The following is a 13,479-nucleotide window of genomic DNA, read 5'->3' as shown; positions in this document are numbered from 1 at the left end:
GAGTGTGTGTGCCCGTGTGCAGTCTGGTGGGGAGACCAGGCCATTAAAATCTGAACACCTGAAGGTGTTACGGAGAACTGATAAGAAGGATGTGTGGCGTCTCACCGAAACAGACACGCAGGGACGACAACCGAGACAGCAGAAAGAGTCTGAAACCAAGACGTGCCATTTAGCAGAGCTACTGTGGATGATGACATCTGGGCAAAGCAAAGTCCTGGTTTGTCAGTGGATGGTAAACGAGGCCTAAAGGCAGGCCAAGGAAATGCTGGGCCGATGACGTGAGATTAGATATGAAAGAAACGGGGCCTACAGGTGCTGGTACACATGATAGAAGATGGTGGAGGAGAGGAATTAGGGTTAAAATGGCCAGTCGGGGTTATCCTGGAAACCAGCTGTACAACTGAACTGTGCCTCTGTGCTCATTTTGGATTAGGAGTTATTTACATTTAGCTAATTATTCTTAGAACAATGTGGACGAGAGCAGGCCGCTTAGCCCAACAAAACTCATCAGTCCAGTCCACTTACATCGTCGAGTTTAGAAGGTCCCTAAAGTCCTGCTGTCCACCACACGGCTTGGTCACTCACTCCATGTGTCTGTGGTTCTCTTCCTAATGTTTGTGTGAGATTTCCCCTTCACAAGTTCCCCACTGTGTCCCCGTGTCCTAGATGAACTCACTTTAAAGTCACCGCCTCGATCCACTGGACTGATTACCTTCATCATTTGAAACACCTCAGTCAGGTCTCCTCGTCATCTCTTTAAAGGCTCAGCTCTTTTAATCTTTCTTCATCGTTTATCCCCTGTCGCTCTTCTGCGGACTTTCTCTAGTCTTGCTGTGTCTGGTGGGCCCAAAACTGCCCACCGTACTCCAGATGAGGCCTCGCCCATGTGTTATAAAGCCTGAGCGTCACCTCCTGTGACTTGTACTCCACACATCAAGGCGCTATATAACCTGACATTCTGTTAGCCTTCTTAATGGCTTCTGATCACTGTCTGATAGGCAATAGCTTAGAGTCCACTGCGACTCTTAAATCCTTCTCATAAGGTGGACTCTCGATTTTCATTGTGTATTCAAACCTCACATTTTTACTTCTTATGCGTGATTCTTTACATTTACTGACATTAAATTTCATCGTCCACAAATCTGCCCAAGCCTGTCCACTTCTCTTGTTATCATCTGCAAACTTCAGCAGCTTGTTCTTTATATTCCTCTCTAAATCATTTCTAGATATTAAAAATAGCAGTGGCCCCCACACTGCCCCCTGCTGGCCACCACTCTTAACATCACCCAGTTCTGATGAGGTTCCTCACACCATCACCGTCTTCTTCCTGTATCTGAGCCAATTCTGCACCCATTTAAAAACATCAGCCTGAACTGCCGCTTTTTGTAGCTTGATGCCCAACCTCTCATGTGGCACCTCATCAAATCTGAACAGACTCTGCCAGGGATTAGGGATGCTTACAGACTCATAATTGAATATCATCTTCATTTCACCTTCCAGACCAACTATGCCAATTTTAATGGTGACAACAAACCAACCTGCCATTCAATTACCTGCAGCAGCATGCGATTCATCTTTTAATCTTTCCTCATAACTCGTCCCCTGTAGCCCCCCATAATCAGCCTAGTCGCTCTTCTCTGGACTTTCTCTTGTGCTGTTATGTCTTTTTGTAGCCTGGAGACCCAAACTGCACCCAGGACTCCAGATGAGGCCTCACCAGTATGTTATAAAGCAGAACCTCCTGTATCTGACTTGTACTCCACACATCAAGGCGCTATATAACCTGACATTCTGTTAGCCTTCTTAATGGCATCTGAACACTGATGGGAAGTCGATATTTGAGAGTCCACTACGACTCCTAAAATCTTCTCATGAGGTGGACTCTCGATTTTCAGACTTCCCATTGTGTGATCAGACCTAACAAGACTTAAAGTTAATGCCAGCATTAAGCTCCGCTCTTTTAATCTTTCCATCCCCTGTAGCCCCCCGTAATCAGCCCAGTTGCTCTTCTCTGGACCTTCTCTTCTGCTGTTATGTCTTTATGGAGACCAAACGTGCACTCAGGACTCCAGATGAGGCCTCACCAGAGTGTTATAAAGCTTAAGCAGACCCTCCTTGGTCTCGTACTCCACACATCAAGGCGCTATATAACCTGACAGTTTGTTAATGTCTTCTCAACACTGTCTGGCCGTTGATAACATTGAGTCCATTGTGACCCCTCAATCCTTCTCATGAGGCGGACTTTCCATTTTCAGATCTCCCATTGTTCTTGGTGTGTTGTACTACCCTACTGGATATCCTTTCCAAAAATTTAAATTTTAGAAAATCGAAAGGAGACCCCCGTCCCCCCACTATCACACATCAGTGGATTTCGTTTTTAAATTACGTGAATTGTGAACTGCTGTCCGGCAGTCGTTTTCTACGGTCTTTGCAACTTCAGGCTTATTTGGGGTTTTGTGTTGCAGTTTTATTTCCGTATAAACTTCCACAGCACTTTGGTGCCGCTGCTTGCTGTTTTTATTATAAATAAGTAAATTTGATTTGACGTTATGAGGGGCTGTCACGAAACCGGCTCTCCCTCATTGTTCCAAGTGGCAGTGAGTACAGTGGCAGTGCCCACGGTTTGTCACCTCGTTGCGCAGGTATGCAGTCATGGGAGAGTGACAGTGTGGCCACAATGTTCTCAAACGAGTGACAGAATCCCGTCCGACTTCATTTTCTGCCTGGACGGTGAATTGCAAATGACGGGAGAGTGTTAAAAGATTTGCTTATTGTGAAAATATGCAAAATGAGGAGATGGACTTGTCTTAAAGTAAGAGCGGATTCTGCATGGCATTACTCTGAAGTGACCTTTCACAGTTCGCTTTCTTTAAATGTGGACTGAGGAAGAAACAGTGGAGAGTCGATAATTCAAACAGCAATGGTGCCACTTGCACGCCGGTCCCTGCTACTCGCTATTTCTCTGAGAAGGTCCAACCTCAGCTGAAGCCGACGCCACGTCACGGGACTGCTAGCTGTGTGACTACCACTGTCTGTCTTGTCACTGGACTGCAAATCGCCGACTACGTCACATCTCGTGATGCCATGCCGACCTACCAGCTCAGACGCACTCGCCCCTTTCTCTGCCTGACCGGCCCACCGCTCTACGAAGGGTTAACTGAAATGGCAAACCCCTCGTGTTCTTTCATTGTGTTCTGCTGTTTTTGGATATGACTCAACATTCCATACACAGAAATGTGACAACTGACTCTCGGATGAACTATGGAATTACGCAGATGGGACTGGTGGGCTTTGTTGGGCTGGACGGCCTGTTCTAGAATGTTCTAAAAAGTAAACAAATTTGCTAAATGCCCCACCCTTTTGGCTGAGGCCTCAAATGCACCTGAACACCACGCTGTTGTGGTTCATTGAAGACGAGACATCAGACCGAGGAGCTGATCTTCTGTTTGTGAGGCCCAAAGCCCCCCCCATTCCTGATACCCCATTGCTTCAGTCTCTGCCTTGTACTTCTGGGTGAGCATTCATCAGGTGACCACTCTCATGCACACAGAGCCCACCTTATATAATTGAAGACAAAATCAAACCTGCTTGAGGACCGAGTCGCATACTCAGAGCCCGTCAATCCATTGGGTGACATAGGGGGCCTCCTAGGGAGCTGTCCTCAGAGGGGCACCATTTCTGAAAATTATGTGAAGCACACCCTGGACACTTATGGGGGACCTCTGGTGGTCAAACTCTGATGATACTGAGTGGACGCAGCTATCCTGTGCCACACACGTGCGCTTAGGAGGCAGACAACAAGCCAGGAGATGAAGGGTTGGTTTATGGTACTAACACCTCCCTCTCTCTGTCTTTCATCAGAACCAAAGAAGAAAAATTACGATTCCATTCACTCACCTTCACCACTTCCAGATTCACAAAATGGCCGCCCAACGGCACTTCTGCTGTCGACTCCTGATGATGATGTCACTTCCGGTCACCCAATAATGACATTGCTGATTATGATGATGATGATGTCACTTTCCAGCTCCTGATGATGACATCACTTCTGACTCCCTCATGATGACATCCACTTCTAGCTCCTGATGATGATGTCACTTCCAGTCCACCAATAATGATGCCACTTTTCTGGCTCCTGATGATGATGTCACTTCTGGTCCCCCAACAATGATGTCACTTCCGGCTCCTGATGATGACGTCACTTCCGGTCCACCAACAATGATGTCACTTCTGGTTCCTTCCCGATGATGTCACTTCCATTCAACAGTTTTGATGTCATTTCCTGCCACATCACATCCGACAGCCATTTTCTGTATAAATAACTGCATGTTGTCAAATGCTTTGGTCTTTGGTCTATTTTCATTGCCATCTTCATAACGGACAATACACGGCGCAATTCCCCAACTCTTTTTGATTTTGTGGACCTCGTTTATTTCTTATTACACCTGCTATGAAAGTGGAGGAGCGCATGCTCCGTACACCATGGGGCGAGGGCTCCTTACAGTCCGTGGTGTATCCATAAAGGGACGCCGTCTGTGCTACTGGAGGGGGTCATGCTCTTGACACTGAAGGGAACCCGCGCAGTCATTGAACTCTGATGATAAGTGGGCACTGATACCTGCTGGGCTCCATTTATGAAAATCAAAGTGTCCATGCTCTGTACACCAAGGGGCGCGCCACTCCTTAAAATTAGTGGTGTATACACAAAGGGAACTCCATTTGTGCAAGCACGCGGAACACCGAAGGGACCTCTGATGATACGTGGGCGCTCTTTATGAGACTAAAAGTGCTTGGGCTCCGTACACCAAGGGGGATCCTCACGCTACAGGCCATCGAAACTACCCACCATAGACAACAAGAGGAGACACCATCCACCCGCCTAGAGCTTTAGATAGACCAGGTGGCATGAGGCACTGGATATGCCACATTAGACGACCCACCAACTAACTCTGACTCGGTAAGATTATGTAAATGAAGGCTACACCTGCAAATCACTGGAAGAGTCACATAATGTGACACGACCTGTAGATGGCAGGATACATCAGACGATAGTTTAATGGAGTTAATGGCAGAGAGCAGTGAAAGTGTAAGCACATTTGAACTCAAGTCTTCTCAAATATAACTTGACTTGACTTGATTAACTCGACCTGACTTACCTGGAAAACAGTGGGCTCAGCATTTTATGTGGAGTGGCTTCTCACTCAACATTTGGCCTAAGAACAAAGCCGTGAATAAAGAATGGGACCAAAACATCCTTCGAGAGCAACTTCTGCCAACCATCCAAGAACAGTTTGGTGACCAACATGATGGAGCACCGGGCCATAAGGCCAAAGTGACAACTAAGTGGCTCAGGGAACAAAACATCAACATTTTGGGGTCCATGGCCAGGGAACTCCTCAGACTTTAATCCCGTTGAGAACTTGTGGTCAAGAGGCAGCTGGACAAACAAAACCCCACCAATTCTGATTCTGCAAGAATGGGCTGATGCCATCAGTCAGGATTTGGCTCAAAAGGTGACTGACAGCCTGCCAGGGTGAATTGCAGAGAGGGGTCTTGAAAAAGAAAGAAGGGCCAGCACTACAGATATGGACTCTGTGCATAAACTTCATGTCCTTGTTAATATAAATCTTTCAGACTTCTGAACTGCTTGTAATTCTACTTCAGTACACCACAGAAACATCTGATAAGATGATCAAAAAACACTGAAGGAGCAGACTCTGTGAAGACCGATACTTGCATCATTCTCCACACTTTTGGCCATGGCTGTCCAGAGATTGCAATTCAACTGAAGCTACATAAAGCGCAGCAGAAGAAACATTACACAAAACACCTTGACATGCCGAATCTGAAACGTCTGGAGAACAAATGAGAGGTCATAGCCGACCAGAAGAATCGCTTTGGCAGAAATTATCAACGCCAAGTGGCAGTCTATAGAGGACATGGACACAGAAACGAGTGACGCACTTGAGATCAAAGGTCCGTATCTAAGATGGCTCAGGCAGTGTTAGGAACGGACCAAAAGCGGATCCTAAAAGTACAGCAGCTTTTAGATGGACTCCATCTGGAAAGAGGAAACAAGGATGGCCAGCAACAACATGGCGGAGGACATTAACATCTGAACTAAAGGAGATGAACCTCACCTGAGGTGAGGCGCTACACGTTGCCAAAGACCAGATCAGAAGGGAGCAAGTCATCACGGTCTTATGTCCCCTTTGGGATGAAGAGAATTAGGATCTCTGGGTCCTTCATCGAAAATATGTTCTGTCTTCTCAGGTGTCAGAACACACATGTGGCCAAAGAGTGATGCATGGGGCCAGTTAACGTCTCGTCATGCGGTACGACTTTCAGTGGTGAGAACTGCCGTAACCACCATTACACAAAACTGTGGTACCCCTGGCATTTCAGTAAAAACACAACGATAGTTAGAAATAAAACACGTTAAACACAAATCAATGTTGAAAGTTGCAATATATTTGAATTATCCACATGTGACGATGTGGGTTCTGGCTCCATGCTCCCATGGCTGTTTGGGAACCCTTGAACCCAACACCGTCGATAATGAAACCGAGTGAGCTAGTCAATGGAGGCAATAAACATCTAAGCAAGGGGATGGTTGAAAGTGAAAACAGTGCTTTTATTAAAAACTGTCCATCAAAATAAACAGTGTTCATAAAGTGCAGTTCTTTCTTCATCAAATAAATAATCCATAAAAAGAACGTGGAGGTTAAAACACTAGAAAAAAAAACACAATCCTTTAAAACCAGAGGTTAAAATCTTCTCTAGGAAGCAGTCTTTAAAACAACAACAAATCCGGTGCATCGTTTATTAGCGTCTCACCTGCTTATCCCGCTTGGGCCAAGCAGCAGGCAAGACGCTCTCTGCAGCTGCCCTCCTCTACACTTTCGCGAGACTGGAGACCTCCCGATCCCTGGCTTCGGTCTGGCACTCATCCCAGTCCCCGAGACTTGATGTCCACCAATGACCAGGACGCACACATTGGGGACTCCACCACCAAGCCTCCCGACTTCCGCTGCCTTTCCGCGGCCTTCTGCGGCTCGTCGCTTTCACCTGGTCACTCCCGCTACATGGTCGCTCAGCGGGAGCAACCTCAACTCAAACACCTGGGTGTCGGCCTAACACCCAGCTTCCTTGCAGCTGCCCTCGAGCGCTCGATCGCGCGCTCACCACACGCACCGCCTGTCCGTCTCTCTTGCTCAGTATGCTTCCTCGCTCCCTGTAACCTCCGTCCTCATTCCTTTCCTTTTTCTCTCCGATCGTTTCCTTTTTCCTTGCAAAACCGACTCGCGCTTCTTTTAAAACGTGAGGGGCCATTACAGCTGTAGCATTAGCCACGGGAGCAATCACGAATGTGGGCAGTTCCTCACCTGTGCACACGGTGAGAAACGCCCACATCGACGACTGCCCGCTGCTCGCAACAACGCCCCTCACGAAGCCGCCTCGGGTGCGGTGATTTAAAAATGGCCTTTGCTCAGTGAGCTGTGGACCCATAACACCACACCACACTTGCACCCCATAATAACAAATGAAAAATCCATAACACTCAAAATAAAAAAAATATAAAATGAATAAACATATAACACGATGACACTAAGAGACCCCCGGGCCCACCGATTGTCACCAGGCAGTGAATTTCATTCCGAAGAAGATCGGTTCCATTTAGTTCTTGTCATCCATTAGTTCAGGGAGAGGATGAAGGAAATCAGCAGTAGGAGCAAAGCCAGGAGAGCACCAGGTTTCTGCAAGCGGACCACTCCTGAGCCCACCACAGATTTGATTTCTTCTTCGATGGTTATATTGGTCATCTTCTGGATCCACGCTGTGGAGGATGAGACGCGAGTGTAGATCACCGGCTTGTTTGGTATTCCACATCCAACACCCCAGCTGACAATCCCGGCTTGGACCCAGGAGCCATCCGTCTGCCGGCGGCTTACCAGCGGGCCCCCATTGCCTCCCTGAGAAACAAGATGGGTGCGTTAAAAGAAGCAAGTCAAGCTTTTTCTTGTTAATTCTCCTGATTTTTAGGCGACGTCCACACTACCGCATTTTCGTTTAAAATCACAGACATTCATCTTCGCTATTCCCTTTCATCCACACTAACCGGGCCTTTATAACCCCTGAAAACGGAGACATTTGAAAATGTCCTCCAGATCCACGTACTTGAAAAACGAACACTCTTGAAAACACAGACTCTGATTTGCTTGTTACTTTGTAGCCCTTCCCTGATTGGATCCTGCACATTACATCGTCTCATTCTCTGATTGGTCACTCGTCAACGACCATAAAACAACATAGCGGATGAAAGCCCCCGCGTCAGACTGGATTAGTTTTACACCAAGAGTTGGGCTAAGGGAATTACTACTCTGTAGTCTCGTTCCGTCCAAATTGCTCACGTCAGTAACTTTTTACCGACTGCGCATTCACGTCTCAGTAAAGATGACGGAGCCGTTTACATTCCATAACGCAGTGGTTATCAAACTGTGAGGCAGGGGGCAGAGGGTGGGTCCCCCCAGGGGGGCGCAAAGATGTGAAAATAAGGAAACAAGAATCGAAAATATGAAAAAACATCTAATGAAACCAAAACAAATGAACTTAAACTACATTCTGATACTAGAAAATAAATATAGAGTTAGATAAATGTCGATAAAAGTTAAGTAGTGTGGACTCGAACCCGGACACACACAGACGGACATCGTCAGTTCTACCACACACGGTTTATTTACAAGTTACTATTCGTGCACACAAACCCCAGTGCTTCCTGCACCGATTCCCCAAAGTCCAGGCCTCACAGTCTTTGTGCCTCTCTCTACTGGCCGCCTCCAGTCCTCTCTCCTGCTCCGTCCTCTTCCACCCGACTTGCGCTTTTGACTGAAGGGAGGCGGCCCCTTAAATAGGAACCCGGATGGCCTCCAGCTGCTTCCCGGCACTCCTCCGTAGACATGCCCCAGTGTGGCGGAAGTGCTGGGCTCCAGGGATATTCAGGCACCGGGGCGCCGCCTGGCGGTGGCCATGGGTCCCTACAGGGCTGGGCTTCCAAGCCCTTTACCCGTGGCCCCCAACATAACCAGGGCGGACGCCCCCTCGCGGTCTGGAAGAGGTACAAGCCCTTCTCCGGTCCTCCTGGCCGTGTGCCACAGTAGGTATAATAAAATATGCATCTATGATATATCATTAATTAAAAAAGAACAAATTGGTATTAGTGGGCTCCTTTCAAAAAAACGTTAGGGGGGGCCATTAAAACTGTTATGAAAATAAAAACTGCCATAACGAGTTTGTAAAATACCCCCTGATAAAACTAGTAAATATATCGTTTTTCGTTTTACAAGCACGAGAACTAAAATTAAAGCAAACAGAGAAACTAAAACTAAATAAAAATTAGTGATATCAGAACAAAGTAAAATGAGAAGGAAAACTGAGTAAAAATAAAAAAAAAAGCAGCAATAGAAATCTCGTTCGATCCGGTTGAGTCGTGCAGAGGGGTTGTTTGTGCGTCGCCCTGAGCGTTTAGTTGTGTTGCGCTGTTTGCTATGCGGTGACCTTGCACCTTAGGCCCACTGTAGTCACGTGGCGCAGCTTCTGTTAAGGAGCACATTGGGTTGATCGGGTTGAAGCAGTAAGCACGTGACGTTGACTCGATGGCGAGCTTTGCACAGATTTTGCGGGTAGAAATTAAGAAAGTAACATGTGGAAATACTTCAGTTACCGCGCAGATGATAATAAAAGCAAACGTAGCGTTCGAGAAGAAGAAAAAGAGTGTGTGTTTTTAGTTAGTGGGGAGAAAACTACGAATCTGAGGGCTCATTTAGCTCGACATCATCCAACGGTTTAAAGTGCATTAGATGAGGAAAACAAGACTAAAGCTGAGAAGGAAAGCGTAGGTCTCAGAGTGTCAGTGCAGGACGAGCTGGATCAGGACTTACTTAGTGGAAATCCAGCACTTCTCTGGCACCAGGACTGTTCTTCAGTACTGGCAGCAAAAATCGTCATCATATGGTGATGGACAAGTTGACAGATGATATTAGACCGGAGTCCCCGTGGGACTGTGATGTTTGCTGATGACATTGTGATCTGTAGTGAGAGTAGGGAGCAGGTTGAGAAGACCCTGGAGAGGTGGAGATATGAGAGGAGATGGATGAAGGTCAGTAGGACCACCAAGACAGAATACATGTGCGTGAATGAGAGGGAGGTCAGAGGAATGGTGAGGATGCAAGGGTTAGAGTTGGCGAAGGTGGATGAGTTTAAATACTTGGGATCAACAGTACAGAGTAATGGGGAGTGAAGAAGAGAGGTGAACAAGAGAGTGCAGGCAGGGTGGAGAAGAGTGTGAGGAGTGATCTGTGACAGACGGGTATCAGCAAGAGTGAAAGGGAAGGTCTACAGGACTGTAGTGAGACCAGCTGTGTTATATGGGCTGGTGACGGTGGCACAGGAGACAGAGCTGGAGGTGGCAGAGTTAAAGAAGCTAAGATTTGCATTGGGGGTGACGAGGATGGACAGGATTAGAAAGGAGGACATTAGAGGGTCAGCTCAAGTTGGACGGTTGGGAGACAAAGTCAGAGAGGCGAGATTGGGTTGGTTTGGACATGTGCAGAGGAGAGATGAGGGGTATACTGGGAGAAGGATGCTAAGGATAGAACTGTCAGGGAAGAGGAGAAGAGGAAGACCTAAGAGAAGGTTTATGGATGTGGTGACAGAGGACATGCAGGTGATGAGTGTAACAGAACAAGATGATGAGGACAGGACAGGAGGGACCGTCTCCCTCCATTTGATGGCTGGAGTCGGGTGAGGAGTGGACAAAGTCTTCCTGGAGAGGAGTGGAGGCAGCCTGAAGAAGAGAGGCACTAAAGAAAGAGGCCCGAACTTTGGGGTGATTGGTGCTGAGGCACTGGGTTGTGCACGGACTTGTAAATATTAGTGGGAATAAAATGTGTGTGTTGGGTGACCAACCGTTGTCCGTCTGTCTGTGTCTGGGGCTCGTTCCACAATAGTCAAGCTGTGTTTAACAGCATTATGAACTGGGAGTGTGTAGCGGGTGCCACATGTGCTAGTGTCCCATTACCAGTTTGCGTCTCCTTAGGGTGCACATCAAAAAATGGGTTACTCAGAGTTCGCCAAAAATGGGGAAATACGCCTTTAAGGGGAGGACACAACGTGGACAGGAGAGTTGGGACTGAAGACTCTTTATAACCGGAAAAGAAGGAGGAGAGAGGGAGACATTGAGCGGTGGACCAAGGAGAAGCAACGAGTCAGCGCCGAGAATCCACCTACTGGACGAAGGATTTCTTTTACTTGGCGACACGAGGGAGACGCGTCTCTGAAGACAAACCTTTTATTTGGTGTCACCGGGGCACTCGACTTCCTTTTGGGTCCGGTAGGACAAAACCTTTTTTGTTATCGGCTCAGCTGCCGGCGTACTCCGTGAGGCTTCCAACATTACACCTTGCTTGGGAACTGTTAGGACAGTGAACCGATTTGGGAAATCGAGTTATCCCAGGTGAGAACATCTCGCCCCCTAATCTGTGGGAGGCTGTCTTTGATTTTTGTTTTGTACTCGTTTGTTGGGGGGATTACTTCAACTGTTTTTTTTTTTTTGTCAATATGTAAATTTATCTTTTTTTTTCCTTTCATTGCTTTCATGCTTATTGTCTTATGCTGATCTGGGGCATGTGGTGAGGGGGTCTTAAATAAGCACGAGCATTGGTCACGTTACCCCAAAGATTTTAATAACGGACTGCGTTTCCCAAACGGTATTCTGATCGTGCAGCGGCCTGAGGTTTACTCGTTCTCCCCAAGTGTATTCTGTTGACTGAAACTTAACCTGCAATGAAATACGGGCAGGCCAGAAATTTGTGGTCTTGCAAAAGAAAAAAATGTACTAATATTATGTAAAAAGACTAATATTATGTAAAAAGTAAAATGTTAAACACAGAACTATCCATCCATCCATTATCCAACCCGCTATATCCTAACTACAGGGTCACGGGGGTCTGCTGGAGCCAATCCCAGCCAACACAGGGCGCAAGGCAGGAAACAAACCCCGGCAGGGTGCCAGCCCACCACAGGACACACACACACACACCAAGCACACCAGGGACAATTTAGGACCACCAATGCACCTAACCTTCATGTCTTTGGACTGTGGGAAAAAACCCACACAGACACGGGGAGAAGATGCAAACTCCACAAAGGGAGGACCCGGGATGCGAACCCAGATGGGCACTACCCACTGCGCCACCGTGCCACCAACACAGAACTAAATAAAAATAAAAATTGTTGACTCCACTGAAAGCTAGAACGAAATTAAAAAATAATTTTATAAAATAAACTAAAAATTAAAACCACAATTAATATCAGAACTGAAATATCGCTTGATTAGAACGGGACTAAAATTATGGCGGTCTTCCAATGAGAAGTCCAGCAGAAGGACTCTTGTTATTGGCTAACTGAACCAATTTTAACGTGCAGGCGTTTCGAGGCAGTGGAGGCCCCTCCTTTAGGCAGGTGGTAATCAAAGTAATAATTACTTGACCCCCCCACCCCCCATCTGAATAGGGGCTTTAGAAGAGTTGGGGGTGTTGCAGCACCCGAAGCCCCAGACAGAAGTGCACAGCCGAGGGTTCAAATAAAGCGAATGCTATTACACACACAGGGGCCCACCCTCCTGCTGCGGCCCCCCAGTCTTCATATTCTGGGAGCTGATCCTTCAGTAGCTCATAAATATTCGAGGACTGCTGTTCTGTTGCAAGTTTCCATTGAAATCATTGCTTGTTTTTGACTATAATGTTTGGATTGCCAGTGGTATTTGTTTGGTATTTTCGGTAAACTCGGACCCTTTTTTGTTTACCTGTTTTCCGTTATTTTTTTTAAATCTCAATTCACTATTTATATAGGTTATGCAGTTCCCTTTTTGGGCACCTTTTGGTGTATTTTGAGACATTAGAGATATTTGGGACTTTTGAAGCCAAATCCCCTTTTAGGCCCATGTAGGCCAAAGCCAATCAATGGAGTTTTGGGTCAGGCTTCCTTGGTTGAGGCCTGATGTTTTTTATGAGTCTTTTTCATTTAACTCTTTGCTATGACCTTTGCCTGCCTTTTTAACTTCCGTTTATCATTTAAGCTCTTAACTTATATGGACATCTCTTGGCCTAAAGCCCTTTTAGTCATTTTCAGAATTAAATAAACACCACTTTAGTTATAATATTTTAGTCCTCTTCATTAAATAAATAAACAAATGACAGTAATGAATGAAGACAGAAAATTAGGAAAGAAAAGCAGGATTAGACATCAACTCACCCTGCAGGCGTCTTTGCCCCCTTGGGCATAACTGGCACACATCATGTTGTCCAGTATCATGGGCAGGGATGCGTTTTGCTTGGTGTCGTTGTACATGCGGTCACAGTCGGCGTTGGGAATGATGGTCACGTTGAGCTGCTGGAGGGGGCCTGTGTTTGGTAAAGGCGC

General features: G+C 46.7%; 1 protein-coding gene across 1 annotated transcript in view; it reads right to left on the bottom strand.

Annotated features, from left to right (window-relative positions):
* LOC120536352 (CUB and peptidase domain-containing protein 2-like) overlaps positions 1 to 13,479 on the bottom strand; it is a 45,300-nt gene that overhangs the window by 21,521 nt on the left and 10,300 nt on the right. The window contains exons 6-7 of the mRNA XM_039764679.1: positions 7,697 to 7,973; positions 5,841 to 5,928 (exon numbers count right to left, since the gene is read on the bottom strand). Of these exons, the coding sequence (XP_039620613.1) occupies positions 5,841 to 5,928; positions 7,697 to 7,973 (365 nt within the window). The remainder of the gene's footprint in view (positions 1 to 5,840; positions 5,929 to 7,696; positions 7,974 to 13,479) is intronic.

This window comes from Polypterus senegalus, chromosome 10 (assembly GCF_016835505.1).
Source record: "Polypterus senegalus isolate Bchr_013 chromosome 10, ASM1683550v1, whole genome shotgun sequence".
NCBI classification, from domain to species: Eukaryota; Metazoa; Chordata; class Cladistia; order Polypteriformes; family Polypteridae; genus Polypterus; species Polypterus senegalus.
The sequence above is the reverse complement of the archived record's forward strand: the minus strand, read 5'-3'. Positions and strand labels throughout refer to the sequence as shown.